The 17,654-nt window shown below is 49.9% G+C and overlaps 1 protein-coding gene across 12 annotated transcripts in view; it reads right to left on the bottom strand.

Moving 5' to 3' along the window:
• Window positions 1-17,654, bottom strand: part of ENTPD1 (ectonucleoside triphosphate diphosphohydrolase 1) — a 100,970-nt gene that overhangs the window by 2,333 nt on the left and 80,983 nt on the right. For 9 of the 12 annotated variants that reach the window (XM_065552722.1, XM_065552720.1, XM_065552724.1 and 6 more), the window contains 7 exons: window positions 16,846-16,963; window positions 6,875-7,025; window positions 4,767-4,926; window positions 3,783-4,013; window positions 2,891-3,157; window positions 727-846; window positions 80-217 (listed from right to left, as the gene is read on the bottom strand). In XM_065552722.1, coding sequence (XP_065408794.1) covers window positions 80-217; window positions 727-846; window positions 2,891-3,157; window positions 3,783-4,013; window positions 4,767-4,926; window positions 6,875-7,025; window positions 16,846-16,963 — 1,185 coding nt within the window. Of the gene's footprint in view, window positions 1-79; window positions 218-726; window positions 847-2,890; window positions 3,158-3,776; window positions 4,014-4,766; window positions 4,927-6,874; window positions 7,026-16,845; window positions 16,964-17,654 lie in introns of all 12 variants that reach the window. The other 3 variants (XM_024100470.3, XM_065552717.1, XM_065552725.1) reach the window with 2 other exon arrangements.

The raw sequence follows: 17,654 nt of genomic DNA, 5'->3' as shown, positions 1-17,654 counted from the left end.
AGATGGGGTGGTATATAGGGTGTGGGTATCATAGGCATAGCCCTCCCTATCTCAAAACTCTCTGCATATGTGAAGTTACCTTTCCAAGGAACTGGATGTTTTGCCATTGCTCCATGGTGAATCCATAGCCATTCTCCAGGAGGGAGAGGATGTAGGTCCCGGAGAAACAATATTCACTCAGGTACTTCTCTTTTATCTTGGGAAATTCTGCCTTTACCTGCAGCAGGACAAAGACTTTACTTGCCTGCTGCTCCACATGGTTACCACAGGCCTGGCTTGCACCAGAGACCTCTCTCCAGGTGCTGGCAGCATCTGCCCACTCCATCATTAGCATTAATCTAGATTCTAGCAACACCAGATGCTCCAGAAGTTCTCCCCTAGCACTGAATGGATGGTGGGAAGTATTTATGTATGTGTGGGCCCCTCCTAACAGCCTCTCACCAGCAGAGATGTCACTTAGCCAAAAGTAGAGCAGGAAAGGACTCCTACAGACACCACAGCAAGCAGCGCCAGAGAGCAGGAGAAGGTACGTGTGCTGTAAATCGGCATAGGGAGGATTCCGCACAATGGCAAGTCTAGAGGTTCCCTAGAAACGGGGTTTGTGAGGGGGAAGTTCACCTGCTGCCTGGCTCCCACACACAGCCATCACCACCAGGGCTGATCCCTGATTCCTGGTGCTATTGCAGAGGAAGAGTCTCACGCTGCTGCAGCCGGTCACTCTCTTACCTCGTGCCAAGGTCTGGAGCAGAAGCTTTCCACAGCGCTGGTCGCTTTGTCTAGAGGGACTGGGCTCTTCTCTGTCGTCAGGTTTAAAAAGTTCATCACAAAGTAGAAAGCAGAAAATGCCTGAAGGGGAGAAAATTTTAAACCTGTTTAGCCTTAGTATGGAAAGCAGAGTCCAAATCCGAGCAATGACGCCAGGGCATGGGGCTCCCTCTGTGAATCCAAAGCATTTGCGTAAACAGAAATCCCAGCATGCGTGTGCGTTCCAGCTTGCATAGAGCTCCATGAACATGCCATGGGCTGCACATCTGGGTGTCTGGGGAGAGGGTTTTGCAGCTGGCTAGGTCAGGATTATAGGCACCAAGTATTCACACTCTCGTGGGGGTGGAGCAAAGGAGAGCGACTCAACCGTCACTGCCTTCTATCATAGGTGGGGTTGGTAGCACTGCCTATTGTTACGTTTGCATGACACTTCCCATTAAGAGCCTCTTTTCAGTTGCTTATAACTTTGCCAAACTTGAAAGTTCCCACACTGGGTGTCTACCTCAAGCTAGTGTGTTGTGGGGGAAGTTGTTTGTTTTGTTTTTTTAAAAGTTTCAGGCAAAATGTTTCAGCTGTTTCTAAGAATGAGTTTCGGGGAAAATACAGTGTTTTTCTGATATTAAAAAATTCTGGTAACTGTTTCCTTGAGAAGCAATAGCAGGGACTTGAAATCGGTCAGGGGAGTTGTCTTGGTGTCAGCAATGTGCCTTTTGTTCCCATGAAAAGCTGCCCAAATTTGGCCAAGTTATAAGCCTTTGAAAAAATCTGTTTGAATTCATTCAGGAAAGACTTCCTAAAAAAAAGTTTAGCAGCTAAAATTTCCAAAGATTCTGTGCACACTGAGCATGCTTCCTCCCCTCACAGTTCCTCTATGTGTCGGACGGTGCATGCATCATCCCCACAGAACACCTGAGTATGTTCAAATCAGGGCTGCAAGGGTGAAGCCAGACTTTTCCTGCAATTACAGCTCCTGGCTGCTGTAGGCCAGCCCAAGGTGGGCACCGGAACTGAGAGCAAGGAGCCTCTCTCTCCTCTGCTCTCATTTACTCTCCTAATGGTGCCCAGGCAGCATGGAGGAGGAAACTACATGATTCAAAAGCAGAGAAGACAAGAGCCAGACTTGTGGGAGGGGAAAGGCATAGATTGTGACAAGGAGCCTGGGGAGCTGGGACTGGAGAGGGGAAAGAGAGAGAAACTGGGAATGGGAGCTGGGGAGAGACGGGGACTGGGAACCAGGGGAGGGAGGGAGACTAGGACAGAGAGCAGGGGAGTGGACAATGCGACTGCCTGGGCAAGGAGACTAGTAGTGAGAACTGTGCAGGAGGGTTTGGAGGCTGGGACTGGTCGGGCAAGACAACGGAGACTGGGAGACTGCGTGGGGTGGTGGGAAAGATAGATTGGACGAGAAGCTGGGGCGTGGGGATTGGGATTGGCTGGGCAAAGAGACAGGGACTGATAGTGGAGGGGGGAGACTGGGACTCTGGAGGGCAAGAAGAGTGGGATGGGGATGAGACGTCTGAGGAGTGGAGACTGGACTGAGTAGTTAAAGAGAATAGGAATGGGATGAAGATCTGGGGGTGGGAAAGAGAGAGAACTGGGGCAGGTTAGAAGGGACATGGCAGAAGGGGTCTATGTCTCATGCACAACACGGCTCAGATTGGTTAGTGATCAAGGCAGCTAAGAGTGCATTGGCCCTGGCAGAGGTCCAGGCTGGCCTCCTGTCACCAGGTCTTGTGCCATTATTTTGCTGTGTAGATCATCTCAGAGTTCACTGCCCCACAAGCTATCAGTGCCACTCTGCGTATCTGACCTCCAGGCACTTTCTCTCTCCAGAATGCAGTGACACAAACACAGGCAGTGTGGGAGGTGGGGGGGGACCACAAACTTGTGTGACATATGGCTGTGATGTACAAAAATCTGCTGTGTGGACATAACTTAAACCAGATTTGTTATAACTAGGTCAGATGAGTTCTCTCGTGGCATTTACAGGCTCAGTCCACACTATAAACAGCCCCCTGCCCCCCCAAGTACCTCAGTCTTCCCTACAGCCCCCCGGGAACATACCCTAAGCAGACCTTCTGTGTCTGCTCTGGGTTAGAGCATGCCGCCGGTCGTCCAGACTCACCCCAAACTCCCCTTGTAACGGAGGCAGGAAAATCCCATTGAAGGCGCAGCTGGAGTAAGGGCAATAGCTAGTGTTGAAGATCTTCTGGATGGTCATTCGGCACCTTTGGTAATCCCCATTCCCCTGGAGGTGAAGCTGTGTGAATGGAAGCTGCTGCTCACCATTAGCTATACAGGGGTTGGTGTAGAGGTCACTTATATTCATAATCCTCAAATATCCGAGGTGAAAGCAGGGATCCAGGAGGCTGCCATTCTGTGTGCTCTGCAGGTAAAACAACCCAGGCCATTGGCACTCAGTTCCAGAGAACGGGACCATGAAAACAGCAACAGGATGTACTGACCTAAGAAAGCTGTCCTGGAACTGGGGACAGATATAACATGCCAGGATTCTCATACCAACCACAAACTCATCCTCTGTACTCAGGAGTCCTGCTTTCTGAGTCGTGCTCAGTCACAGGCTTCCCGTGTGGCTGCAGGCAAGTCATTTGCAGCCACATTTCCAAAGTTAGGCACTCAAAATGAGTGGGAATTTGAGATACTTTGGTCCTGATTTCCAGAGGTGCTGAGCACCCACAGCTCCTGCTACCTTCAGTCAGAGCTGTGGGTGCTCAACACCCCCAATATCAGACCCCGGATATCTCCAAGCTGGGTACCCAAGAACAGAGGCACTCCAAATTGGTGGCCACGGTTGAAACCTCTGGCCTTCGTTCCTGGCTGTAAGTCAGGGATAATGAGACTTCCCCACTGAAATCCACTATTGTGAGGCTCAGGTTCCAGCCTCACCCGGCTGCACCACAGTGGTGTGTGCAAATAGCAAATGTCGAAGGTGGGGAGGGTCCAGAAACTCTCAGCCCCACAGGTACCGGCCCTGGAGCTCTCACACTTGCCTGTAGGTCACTGGCCAGCTTCAGGCGCAGAGCCTGGTCCTTCCCGTAGCACAGGAAGCTGTGCGTATACACGTTGTAGTTCTTGCCATAGAGACGAAAGTGCAGCGAGTTCTCTTGAGATTCAATCAACTCTTGGTCTGGTGCAAAGGTGATCTGAGTGGAGGCTCCACCAAGGTCCAGGGCCCCTGATGTCCCCCGGCTGGATCTCAGGTGAGGCAGAAAGTTCAGCCAGCCAGGCTTAAAAGAAAACAGGACAATGAGACAAGGCTACTAGCCTGGGGGTGAGAGAAACAGGAATAAGGTTGGGAGGAGAGCGAGAGAGAAGGTAGCACAGGGAAGAAGGGAGGCATGGGGGCCTGGAGCAGGGCACAGGGTGTGAGGAGAACCGGGTAGAGGGGCAAAATGAGGGTTCAGAAGAGAGAGGAGATGATGTACAGCAGGTGTCCATGGGAGGGGTAGAACACGCAATCTGCAGCTGAACGATCCCTATGAGAGATAGTAAAAAAATATGACACACCTCTCTCTAGTGCCGTGTATGCCACAGAACCCCAAACACTTTACCAACACTACAGAGGAATCATTCTGCCAGCCACTGAAATGCTCCCACTCTGGGGTGGAACACAATAACTGTTTAAAAGAACACAGATTTAGGACAGGAAATTAAGGAGGATATCTTGTGTATCTGAAACTGCAGGAGGAATTCCAGAAGGTTTCTGTTTCAATGCACTAACAAATTGTGCGGGCACCAATTGTGTGGCGCCCATTATGACACCACCTCACATATGAGAGCGGATGCATTTAGTTTCCTAACGAGCCCTTGGAAGCTGGATTGCTGAAGAATTGTGTGGGGTCACTTTCTGACCCCTGGTAAAAGGGGTTGTAAAAGAAGCCCAGTGCTGGCAGAAGCCCTTTTGCCAAGTATGGTTTACAAAGTCCCACCCGCCCACATTTCTGGAGTACACCACTTGCCCTGGCTATTGGATGTGTTACCTGCTTGAAGTTGCCCAACAGGTAATTAATGGTGATCCAGCCATAGGCTCCTTCTTCCTGACCACTGATGACTCTGGCACCCTGGAAGTTGAAGGGGGATGAGCGCAGCGTCTTCTCCACTGCAGAGAGGACTCGGTCAGCCATACTTCTGTTCTGCAAGCTGGACGTATAGAGGAAAGGACTGAGTGACTCCAGTCTAGAAGCTCTCAGCAGCCTGTTGGTTTTACTCTACCCCCCAGGACACACTTGAGGTACTTTTGGTAAGACAGAAGTGCAAGCTGGATCTAACACACTAGATGTTCTCAGTGACATCATTCCTTACTGTCTCACCATCCCAGCTTGTCCACCGCTGTTTCTGATGCTCACTCAGTTGCCACGGACAACAGCAGTCACTTCCTGAAGCAGGGCAGGAATCCCCACAGGCACCCCCCACTGAGCACACCCATTAGAGGACATCACTAAGGCTAACATTTAGACACATGTATTTTAGTCACGGGTATTTCTGGATAGGTCATAGGCAATAAATAAAAACCCACAGCCTGTGACCTGTCCATGACTTTTACCAAAAATACCCCTGACTAAATCTCTACTTCTGGGCCCCACAGCTCCGGGGGGCCCCTGATGGGGGGGGGCCTGCTCCAGTGCTGGGGGTTGACTGTCCCCTGGTCGCTGCTCCTGGGGACTGCTCTCTGGATGGCTCCCAGGCACCCCAAGCCACTGCTCCAGCTGACCCAGGACCACTGCTGCTCGGGCAGTCCCCAGGGCACCCCGAGGACCGCTACTTAGAAGGTCCCCAGAGCCAGCCACACCAGCTGCTGTTCCAGCGGTCCTTGGAGCCAGCTGCCCAGAGCCTCCCGAGCAGTGGCTGGTGTGGCTGGCCCTGGTGCAACCCCTGGGACCCTACTTGAGTGGTCCCCAGGACCAGCTGCTGCTTGCATGGTCCCCAGAGCCAGCTGTCCGGGGCCTCCCAAGCAGTGGCTGGTGTGGCTGGCCCCAGGTACCGCCGGAGCAGCTGGCCCCGGTTGCTCCAGCAGCGGCTAATGAGGCTGGCCATGGGGCGCTCAGGTGGCCCTGAAGTCAGCCGCACCAGCCGCAGGGGAAGTCACGGAGGTTACGGAAAAAGTCACGGAATCCGTGACTTCCACGACCTCCATGAAAGAACTGCCGTCTTAGACATCACACCCCGGGATTCCCCTCACAAGCCATTGTATCACTGCTACAAAAGAAACAGCATGCCACACTGTACCTTCATGGAGTCTCTGTAGGCAATACTCATCTGGGAGTAACCTGGCCAGCCAAGATGCCAGGAGTAGGGATGGGGATATGCCTCCGTTTCACTAGAATACAAGAGATGTCCAGGCATCCACTCATATGGGCCAGTTTGGGATGATACTACCACCATCTGAGTGTCCCTGTAATGGGGCCAGTACAGTGCATGGGCACTGTATGGGGAAAGAAAGTCAGGGCAGGGAAAGGAGTCAGAGCAGAGTGGTGAAGGGAGGAAGCAGAAAGAGAGGGAGAAGACTTGGTGGGGAGAGCAGGGGGAGTCTGAGGTGAGGAGAAAAGAGGGGCAGATTGTGTGAGGCAGAGATAGCAAAGGCTGATGGAGGAACCCTGGATATCCCTTGGTGTCTCAGACACCGGAACACTCATTCCCAATGATTCCCGGTCAGAAGGTTCTGTTCTACACGCAGGATGGGCTCACACGTGGCTGAGCCATTCCCGTGGATGGGAAGGAGGAGGACTGAACAGGACACAAGCTGTGTAGTGTGGGGCCAGCACAGTCCCATGTCAATCTATTGAGGGGCACCAGTTATGAAATCAGCCCTTGGTATTTCCCGTCCCTGAGGGTATGTCTACACTAGAAACGTAAGTCACCTGCTGTGAAATTGACAAGACAGCCAACAGTTGGAGTGTCTACACAGACACTGTCGCCCTAACTACACTGAGGTAAGCCATATGTACCCACGGAGGTGAAGTCATTGTTGGTGTAGTAGGGCACTTACATTGTCAGGAGCAAGGCTGTAGTATGTACACACTGAGATTACACCTAACTGTGTAGTGTAGACCAGGCCTGAGAGAAGGTGAAGGTTACATGTCTGCAGTACCTGAGCAGCCGCATTCCAGCTGTAGCCCCGAGGTAGACAGGGGTCTCTCTGTGCTGCTGTTCTGGAACCACTTCCTGAGCTCTTTTCATGCAGTGCTGAAGGGAGAGGCCAGCTTTCTCTGTGTCCTGGGAGTAACCTGAGATCCCCAGACCTGGGAAGAAGGGGAAGAATATGACATTCCATTTCATGCTCTCTTAACCGAGTCCTACAGACCACAGTGAACCCTGCATATTACTCCTAACCTCTATTGCAGAGACATCAATAGCAGCCCTCCTATTAAACCCAGCCTTAAAGCTTGTCTAATAGACTGCTAAGAATTCCTCCTCTATCAAGTAAGTGTTCACATCCTTATGCTGGGGGTGGGTGAAACTTCATGGAAGCTGGTGGCTGAAACAACTGCCCGTCACGCAGAACAAATGTAAAAAGCACCTGAGCTCCTTTATGGAATAGACACACCTGAAACAGCAGGAGCCACCACCCAAAACACAGGCCACCTGCAAAGGCTGGTTAGGAATCTGCGCTATGTGGGCTGAGGGGTGTGACTGGGGACTGAATGTAAACACAGAGGGCTGGGTATTGTTGGAGGGAGTGGGGTGTGAGAGAGAGAAAGGCAGGAGAAACACCACAGAGAAGGCCCCAAGGAAGTCCCAGAGACAGCCAAAGAAGCACTTATAGTGTGACCCTGAGAAAAAGCTGAGTGAGAGAGAGCAGGAGCACACACTTTTGGGTAGAGCGTCGGTTGGAAAGAAGCTGGGAACTGTGAGCAACACACCTGGGCACATGGAAAAACAGTTGACAAGAAGGTGTGAGTAACAGTAGGGGGAAATTAGTATGGTAAAATTAGTTTTTGTAATGACCCATCCACTCCCAGTCTGTATTCAGGCCTAATTTAATGGTGTCTAGCTTGCAAATTAATTCCAATTCTGCAGTTTCACACTGGAGTCTGTTTTTGAAGTTTTTTTGTTGAAGAATGGCCCCTTTTAAGTCTGTTATTGAGTGACCAAGGAGGTTGAAGTGTTCTCCTACTGGTTTTTGAATGTTATGATTCCTGATGTCAGATTTGTGTCCATTTATTCTTTTGCGTAGAGACTGTCCGGTTTGGCCAATGTACATGGCAGAGGGGCATTGCTGGCACATGATGGCATATATCACATGGGTAGATGTGCAGGTGAACGAGCCCCTGATAGTGTGGCTGATGTGGTTAGGTCCTATGATGGTGTCCCTTGAATAGATATGTGAACAGAGTTGGCACAGGGGTTTGTTGCAGGGTTTGGTTCCTGGGTTACTGTTTTTGTTGTGTGGTGTGTAGTTGCTGAGGAGTATTTGCTTCAGGTTGGGGGGCTGTCTGGAAGTGAGGACTGGCCTGTCCCCCAAGGTCTGTGAGAGTGAGGGATCATCCTTCAGGATAGGTTGTAGATCCTTGATGATGCGCTGGAGAGGTTTTAGTTGGGGGCCGTAGCATTCCGTCACCTATAGTCCACCTTCTTGTCAACTGTTTGAAATGGGCCACCCTCATTACCACTACAAAAGTGATTTTTCCTCCCTTGGTATTCTACTGTTAATTGAATTGTCTCGTTAGACTGCCCCCCCATTTGGTAAGGCAACTCCCATCTTTTCATATACTATGTATATATACCTGCTACTGTATTTTCCACTCCATGCATCTGATGAAGTGGGTTCTAGCCCACGAAAGCTTATGCCCAAATAAATTTGTTAGTCTTTAAGGTGCCACAAGGACTCCTCGTCGTTTTTGCTGATACATACTAACAAGGCTATGTGACGTTATGAGTGTAAAATAATATTTCATTAAAAGATGACAGGGCCAGAAAGAGTTAATTAACTCAGACTGACCTGACCCATGGGTGAATTGTAGAAACTGGTTAGGAAGATATGTAAATGAATAGAGCTTTGAAATGCAAGTCTGCATTGTTAGAGATCTCAAGGGTAGATGTTTGCTCAGGGCTTGTGATGTAAGCAAACAAGTCTTGTCTATTGCTGTAACTTTAATTCGAAGATCAAAAAGGAATATTAACATTTATGATGATACTTGTGTGAAATAGTATTATTGTGTATATGTCTCTTTTGAAGGTTGTGGTAACCTGTGTCTGAACTGTTTAATGGATAAATTACCCTTTGCTAATTGCCAGGATGTTTGGAAGGAGAATTAAGCCTATTGTTTTCTCAGGCTGAAAGGCTGCTGGAAATGTATAAGAACCCTGGGACATGATGCTGTATCATCTCACATCTGCTTTGGGTTTCAAGAGGGGGAAACCTTAAGCCACAAGGATTGAGATCCCCAGTCATTGACTGGAGCCACCCTGAATATGGACATTGGACTATATAACCTATGGACTATTTCTAAAAGGACTTTTGGCAATGACAAGCTCACCTCTGCTCTGTATCTGAACCTCAAGAATTGAATTCAAGTCTGTCTGTAGATTGATCTTTTAACCAACACTCTCTCTTTTCTTTTTTAATAAATTTTAGCTTAGTTAATAAGAATTGACTATAATGTGTATTTTGGGTAAGATCTAATTTATAATTGAACCTGGGTATGTGGCTGATCCTTTGGGGGTGGAAGAACCTTTTCTTTTATATGATGAAGTAAGATTTTCAGTAATCATCATATCTAACAGGTGAATCTGGACGGAGACCTGAGGCTGGGCACTTTAAGGGAACTGCGTTGTTTGGATTTCTAAGTAACCAGTGCGGTACTATAGAAGCTGTTTTGTGCTGGCTTGGTAAATCTAAGTATTGGAATAACCACCAGCTTCTGGGGTTTCTCTGCCCCATTTTGTCTGCAGTTCACTCTAATTGAGTGACCTCAGCTGGCTCCCACGGGCAGCACCGTCACAGGCTACCACTCTGAAACCTGGGAAAAAACAGTTACTCACCTTCTCATAACTGTTGTTCTTCGAGATGTGTTGTTCACGTCCATTCCGATCAGGTGTGCGTGCATTGTGTGCACAGTCGTTGGAACGTTTTCCCTTAGCAGCTCCCGTTGGGTCGGCTGTGGAGCCCCCAGGAGTGGCACCCTCATGGCACTCAATATATGACCCTACTGACCCGACCCCCCTTCAGTTCCTTCTTGCCAGCTACTCTGACAGAGGGGAAGGAGGGTGGGTATTGGAATGGACGTGAACAACACATCTCAAAGAACAACAGTTTTTCTTCTTTGAGTGCTTGTTCAAGTCGATTCCAATCAGGTGACTTCCAAGGTCTCCCCCGGAGGTGGGGTCGGAGTTAAGGATTTGCTGACTGGAGCACCACTCTGCCGAATGCTACATCATCTCTGGAATGCTGGCTGATAGCATAGTGAGTGGTACACGTATGCACCAATGACCAGGTTGCCGCTCTGCAGATCTCCTGAATGGGGATCTGGGCCAGGAAAGCCGCTGATGAAGCTTGTGCCCTTGTGGAGTGTGCCGTAACAGCCGGGGCTGGGACCTTAGCCAGCTCGTAGCATGTGTGGATGCAGTCTGTGATCCAGGAAGAAATGCATTGGGAAGAGACCGGGAGCCCTTTCATCCAGTCTACCATCGCAACGAACAGCTGGTTTGATTTCCTGAAAGGTTTAGTGCGCTAGATGTAGAATGCTAGTGCATGCTGGACATCTGGTGAGTGAAACCTCTGCTCCTATGCACTGGTATGAGGCTTGGGATAGAAGACTGGTAGAAAAAGGTCTTTGTTAGTATGAAATTGGGACACCACCTTGGGAAGGAAGGCTGGGTGAGGCCTGAGTTTCACCTTGTCCTTGTGGAAGACCGTGTACGAAGGGTTGGAGGTTAGCACTTTTAACTTGGACACCCTCCTAGCCAATGAGATAGCGACCAGGAATGCCATCTTCCACAACAAATACAGAAGGGAGTAAGTCACCAATGGCTCGAAAGGGGGCCCCATTAGTCTGGAGAGGACCAGATTGAGGTCCCATGCAGGCACAGGTCTTCGAGTCTGTGGATATAATCTTTCCAGGCCCTTGAGGAAATGGCCTACCATAGGGTTGGCGAACACAGAACGTCCCAACTCTCCAGGGTGGAAGGCAGATATAGCAGCGAGGTGTAGCCTGATGGATGACCCTGCTAGGCCCTGTTGTTTCAGGTGAAGGAGGTAATCCAGAATGAGTAGTATAAGCGCCTGGAGTGGAAGTGTGCGATGCTGGGCACATCAGCAAGTGAACCTCTTCCACTTAGCTAGATAAGTGGCTCTGGTGGATGGTATCCTGCTGCCAAGCAGAACCTGCCTTATCGGTTCCAAGCACAGGAGCTCCATTGGGTTTAACCGTGAAGCTTCCATGCCGTGAGATGGAGGGACTGGAGGTCTGTGTGGTGAAGGTGACTGTGATCCTGGGTGATGAGATCTGGGTAAAGCGGTAGCAGGATCAAAGTGTCCACGGACAGCTCCAGAAGCGTGGTGTACCAATGTTGGCGTGGCCATGCTGGGGCCAACAGAATTATTTCTGCCTTGTCTCTGCGGATCGTGAGCAGTACCTTGTATGCGAGTGGGACCAGTTGAAAGGCATACGTGAGGCAGTCCCCCCAGGGTAGCATGAACATGTCCGAGATCAAGCCCGGGGTGTGTTTCTGGAAGGAGCAGAATGTTGGGCATTTTTCTGTTGCTCCGGGTGGCAAACAGATCTACCTGGGGAAACCCCCACCTTCGGAAAATGGAATGTATGACATCAGCAATGAGTGGTCTATCCGTCCGGAACCACCTGCTGAGGTGATCCGCTAGTTTGTTCTGCACTCCCAGGAGATGTGACGCCTCCAGGTGAATGGAATGGGCTATGCACAACTCCCATAGCTGGAGGGCTTCCTGACATGGGGGGAGGAATGGGTTCCACCCTGTTTGTTGATGTAAAACATGGCAGTGGTGTTGTTGGACATCACTGCCACGCACTGATCTTGTAGTCGGGACAGGAAGGTCTGGCAGGCTAGTAGCACCGCTCTGAGCTCCTTAATATTGATATGGAGTGAGAGCTCGTCCTGCGACCATAGGCCTTGCGTTCGGAGATCTCCCAGATGAGCCCCTCAACCCAGAGCTGACGCGTCCATTACTAGGGACAGAGAAGGTTATGGGCTGTTGAAGGGGACTCCCTCGCACACTGACTGAGGGTCGAGCCACCATTGGAGGGACTCAAGTACTTGCTCTGGCACTGTGACCACTGAGTCAAGGCTGTCGTGCCCCAGGCGGAGACCAACGCGAGCCATGCTTGTAGGGGTCTGAGCCTCAGTCTAGCATATCGGACCACGTAAGTGCAGGCTGCCAAGTGGCCGAGGAGACTCAGGCATCCCCTTGCTGTAGTGGTCGGGTACTGCCTGAGGTTTTGAATAATGTCTGTCATGGCTTGGAACCGGGTCTCTGGCAGCAGTGCCCTTGCCTGTACCGAATCCAGCGCTGCCCCGACGAATTCTGTTCTTTGGGTCGGTGATAAGGTTGACTTGTTCACGTTGAGGAAGAGTCCCAGTCTCTTGAAAGTGAATCTGACTAATTGGACTTGAGACTCTACCTGCTCCCTGGAGCGCCCCCATATTAACCAGTCGTCGAGGCAGGGATATACCTGCCCCTGCCTCCTGCGGAGGAAGGCTGCTACGACTGACATACACTTGGTGAAAACTCGGGGAGCCGTTGATAGACCGAATGGGAGGACCATGAATGGATAATGTTTGTGGTTGACCACAAACCATAGGCATCGTCTGTGCGCAGGCTGAATGGCTATGTGAAAGTATGCATCTTTTATGTCAAGGGCACCATACCAGTCTCCCGGATCCAGGGAAGGGATGATCGTGTTCAGGGAGACAACGCAGACCCTCACTCCACCTGGGAGTGAAGGACCTCCTGCTGAATTGCCGCCACAGATCGCAATCGCGGCTTTTTTTTTTTTGGTTTTGGCTGCTTGGGGCGGCCAAAATCCTGGAGCCGGCCCTGGACCCACCGCCTGCTCAGTTCCTTCTTGCCGGAACACTCCAACAGAGGGGAGTGGGTGGGATTTGGAATAGACATGAGCAACACATCTCAAACAACAACTGTTACTAGAGGTAGGTAACCATTTTTTCTTCTTCGAGTGCTTGCTCATGTGCATTCCAATAGGTGACTTCCAAGCAGTTTCCCTGAGGGAGGGATCGGAGTTCACTTGGTTGCTGAATGCAGGACTGCTCTGCCAAAGGCTGCATTGCCCCTCACCTGCTGGGTAATGGCGTAGTGTGACGTGAAGGTGTGGACAGAGGACCATGTTGCTGCCTTGCATATGTCCTGTATAGGGACCTGTGCCAGGAATACTGTGGACGACACCTGTGCTCTTGTGGAGTGCGCCGTAAGCGGAGGGGCTGGAAGTTTTGCCAGGTCGTAGCAAGTCCTGATACAGGATGTGATCCACGATAAAGTGTGCTGGGATGAGATCGGGAGCCCCCTCATCCTTTCTGCGATTGCAATAAAGAGCTGTGATGACTTACGAAATGTCTTTGTGCGCTCAGTTAGAATGCTAGGGCACGCCTGACATCCAGGGAAATGGAACATGCGTTCTCTGTTACTTGCATGAGGCTTAGGGAAGAACACAGGTAAAAATATGTCTTGGTTCACATGAAACTGTAAAGTATCAGAGGGGTAGCCGTGTTAGTCTGAATCTGTAAAAAGCAACAGAGGGTCCTGTGGCACCTTTAAGACTAACAGAAGTATAGGGAGCATAAGCTTTCGTGGGTAAGAACCTCACTTCTTCAGATACAAGTAATGGAAATTTCCATTACTTGCATCTGAAGAAGTGAGGTTCTTACCCACGAAAGCTTATGCTCCCTATACTTCTGTTAGTCTCAAAGGTGCCACAGGACCCTCTGTTGCATGAAACCGTAAGACTATCTTTGGCAGAAACGCAGAGTGAGGGTGTAGCTGCACCTTGTCTTTATAAAAGACCGTATAGGGGGGCTTGGAAGTCAGCACTCTGAGCTCGGATACCCTTCTGGCCATGGTTATGGCCACCAGAAAGGCCACCTTCCAGGAAAGGTAGGACAGAGGGCAGGTCGCCATGGGATTGAAAGGGGGCCCCATGACCAGGCTGAGGTCCCACTGGGGAACGGGTACATCGTACCTGGGAATAAAGGCTGTGGAAGCCCTTGAGAAACCAGCCCACCATGGGATTGCCGAAGACAGACCTACCCGCTGCCCCCGGTGGACGGCTGAAATGGCAGCCAGGTGTACCCTGAGAGATGATATTGCCAATCCCTGCTGCCTGAGGTATAACAGGTAGTGCAAAACAAGGGGAATTGGCGCTAGCTGTGGTTCGGTGCCCCTCTGAGAGACCAGATGGAAAAACGCTTCCACTTTGCCAGGAGATTCAGGTTTAGGGCCACTCTTCTAAGAAGGTCCTGGTGTCCCCTGGTGTCCATCGCTGGAAGGGTGGTGGTGGTGCCCACCCCCCCCTTGTCTGGCGAGGAGGAGGTGGCTCGTGGGACAGGGTCTTCCTGCACCTCTGGCTCTCTGGCAGCTGGGTCAGGTACCTTGGAGCCCCCCATGACTGGAGGTGGCGCCAGTATAACTGATGGTGCAGGTTTAAAATGTATATAATGCCTTTTGTCTGGCAAAAAAAAATTTCCCTGGAACCTAACCCCACCCTTTACATGAATTCTTATGGGGAAATTGGATTCCCTTAACATCGTTTCGCTTAAAGTCGCATTTTTCAGGAACATAACTACAACGTTAAGTGAGGAGTTACTGTACCGACACCTCACCTCTTGTCTGATCCAGCACAGACATCATCTTTTACCAACTACCATGTTGGTATTTATACACCCCATTAATGACATTTACAATTTCTTAAAACCAATAAACTCCAAATAGCAATTTAAAAAACCCAACAAAAATAAACAGACGTAACATCCTCTGCTCCCATCAGGGAAATGCCTGGACTTTCCCTGTGCAGGCTCAGGTTCTTTGCACTATCAGAACAGAAAAGTCAAGAATAAAGGCCCACCATTCCACATACCCTGATACCTACTCCTGAATGCACTCCTAGCTTGGCTGCTTCAACTGATCTCACCTACTACTGGTGTTCTCATGTCTAATGAAGTATTGCTCACCAGTGTTTTCCAGCCAGACAAGCAACCTGTCAGCATATTGCCTAGGAGAAGGATGCAGGGTGTCTCTTGCTATCTTTACTTATATCAGAACCATCCTTTGTTCTTTTTCATAAACAGGTCACCCTCTGCTGATTGTTTTTCCTGTGACTGCCCTTTCTTGTCAACTTTGCAATCTTCTAATCAGCATCTGGCTCCATACGCGTATGTTGTGAGACACAATGACCAGACAGGAGATAAATGTCTGCTATCTCCTGCTTCAAAGGAATCTGTTTAAGGCCTGTCATCTCATGGTTACCTGCCTTAACTCCAAGGGTATGAGAACATAATTTCCAGTATAGATACATAACTCTTTATTATCCGCATATGCATTTCAAAGAGATTATGATGACCAGGGGGCTCTGGCTCTTGACAGAGACCTTAGATGTCATCCTTTGGTGACCTTAATATGCATCTGACCCAGGGGATTCCTGTAAAACCCTATGCACCCCTGGTACTCTATGTCGGCTGGCACCAAGTACCAGGGCTTGATTTAGGGGCAGGTGACCAAGGCGAGCGCTTGGGATGTCAGGTGTGAGGGTTGCCAGGGTCGGAGTGCTGTTTTTATTGTTAGCGACAAAAGGGAAAATAGAATGTTTGAACTAAAATGTTTCAGCTATTCTGTATGTGGATTCATTTTTCACTAACCTCCTAGAATGTTCTGGACCTTTGTAGAATCTCGGGGAACCCTCCAGACTTTCTGAGAACTACATTTTCTTCGAACCTCCTAGAATGATGCCAGCCATGCCCGTGCAGATAGCTAAGGGGCAGGGCATCGCCAGTCAGTGAGATATAAGAACGAACTGAAGTGAAATGAGAACCCAACTGTGACATTGTGAACCTTGTTTTATTGTGTAATTGTAAAAAATAAGGTATTCAAAAGTTTAACAAATGGGGGAGGGCAAAGACGCTCCTCGCCTGGAGCGCATTTGGTCTAGGGCCAGCCCTGCCAAGAGCTTCCTGGATCACACAAAGGCCCATTTACACGATGATTTTAAGAAAGTATTGCCAACCTGAATATGATCTGGGTGTCTGGGTCTATGTGGTTATTTAATAGCTCGTTTGGCCATTCTTATGTTTAAGAACTAATCAAGGAATACAGACTACAGACATACTAGCTGCCCTGATGAACTGGAGTTATGTTTATATACAGATAATGTGGTGCTTCTCTTATAGAGCATATCAGCCTGTTCAACTGTATGGAGAATAGGGTAGCTGTGATCAGAGATGCACTGTGTATTGACCAGTCCTGAAAGTACTTGACGCAGCAGTTCCGGTCAGTAAAACTGCGTGACTTCTCAGCAGCCTGCTGGGATTTCTTCTGGAATCCCCAGAGGTCACTTCTGCAGCAGAGATTTTTTTCTACGGCACTGCGATTCGATTGAGGATATTTTATCTGTTTTGCAAGGTTATAGAAAGCTCTGGCTAGTAGATGTCTAACAGGATGGTGGTGTTTGCACCTCCCCATTAGTAGGTGCTGACTCTGCTGCAAAAGTTAGTTGAATTCTGCTCACTCACTGCAGCAGATGGCATTTTACCCCACCAGGCTATGAGGGAAATGGAAGTGGATCTCTGCTAGACAGGATCTAGAGTGGGGATGGAGCAGTCCTGAGGGCTGAATCTAGGAGTAGCCCACACTGAGGAGACGGTAAGAGCTTAGCTTTGTGTCATTTTACTGTTGATTTCTGTATTAACAAAACCAAACAGGAGAGGCAGGTTGGCCTCTACACAGGTGAGGAGTGATTTAGGGCAGGTTGGAAGTTGTACCAGTTGACAAGCATTACATTATTTTCACCATCCCTCCTGCACTCTCTGTTCATCACCTCATCGCCCCTCCTGTTCCCCCCTTCCTCCTCCCTCGTGGCTTACCTTCTACTTTACACACTTCCACCTGGTGCACCACCCCAGTGTCATTCTCCTTCTCTGCTGGCCACTCATACACGTACAAGTTAGTGTGAGACGAACCAGCATCCAGCACAATCCCGTACTGTGGATAAAACAAACCAGTTATCTCTGGACCAATGCACGGGACACTGTGAATAGTAGTCAGTGAGGCCAGACAGTGGGACAAGAGCACTCTTCACTTACTGGGAGCACTAGTAAGTGTAGCTACAGCAGAGGTGGTGCTAGCCCATTGGGGGCCCTGAGCAGGAATATTCCACCCCCACAATACTGAAACAGGCAAGTTCTTATAATAAAAAGCGAATAGGGGACCCCCCTTGAGCTACTCAGAGCCCTAAGCAATTGCTTAGTCTGCTTATGCCTAGTGCCAGGGTCAGTCAGCTTGTGTGTGTGTTTTTCAGCATGCTGTCCAGTTCCGCACAGACAGCTGGTTAGCAAACCTTGAGTACAGCCCACTCATTCAGCAGACTTTCATGTACTCATAAAGAAAGACCACAGGCACGGTTCAGTGACACAGGCACTTGGCCAGGTTTATTGCCAAGACACAGTTCTAGCGCCCTGTCTCGGTGGTTACCAGTACCTTAACACGAGTGCCCTACGGTAGGGTTACCATATTTTGTGCCTCCAAATGGAGGACACTCCACGGGGCCCCGGCCCCGCCCCCAGCCCCGCCCCCACTCCGCCCCTCCCCCAAAGTCTCCGCCCCCTCCCCTGCTTCCCACGAACATTTAATTCGCGGGAAGCCTGAAGCAGGTAAGGGGGAGTGTGGGGGGAGG

The sequence above is a fragment of the Chrysemys picta genome, chromosome 7 (genome assembly GCF_011386835.1).
Source record: "Chrysemys picta bellii isolate R12L10 chromosome 7, ASM1138683v2, whole genome shotgun sequence".
NCBI classification, from domain to species: Eukaryota; Metazoa; Chordata; order Testudines; family Emydidae; genus Chrysemys; species Chrysemys picta.
The sequence above is the reverse complement of the archived record's forward strand: the minus strand, read 5'-3'. Positions and strand labels throughout refer to the sequence as shown.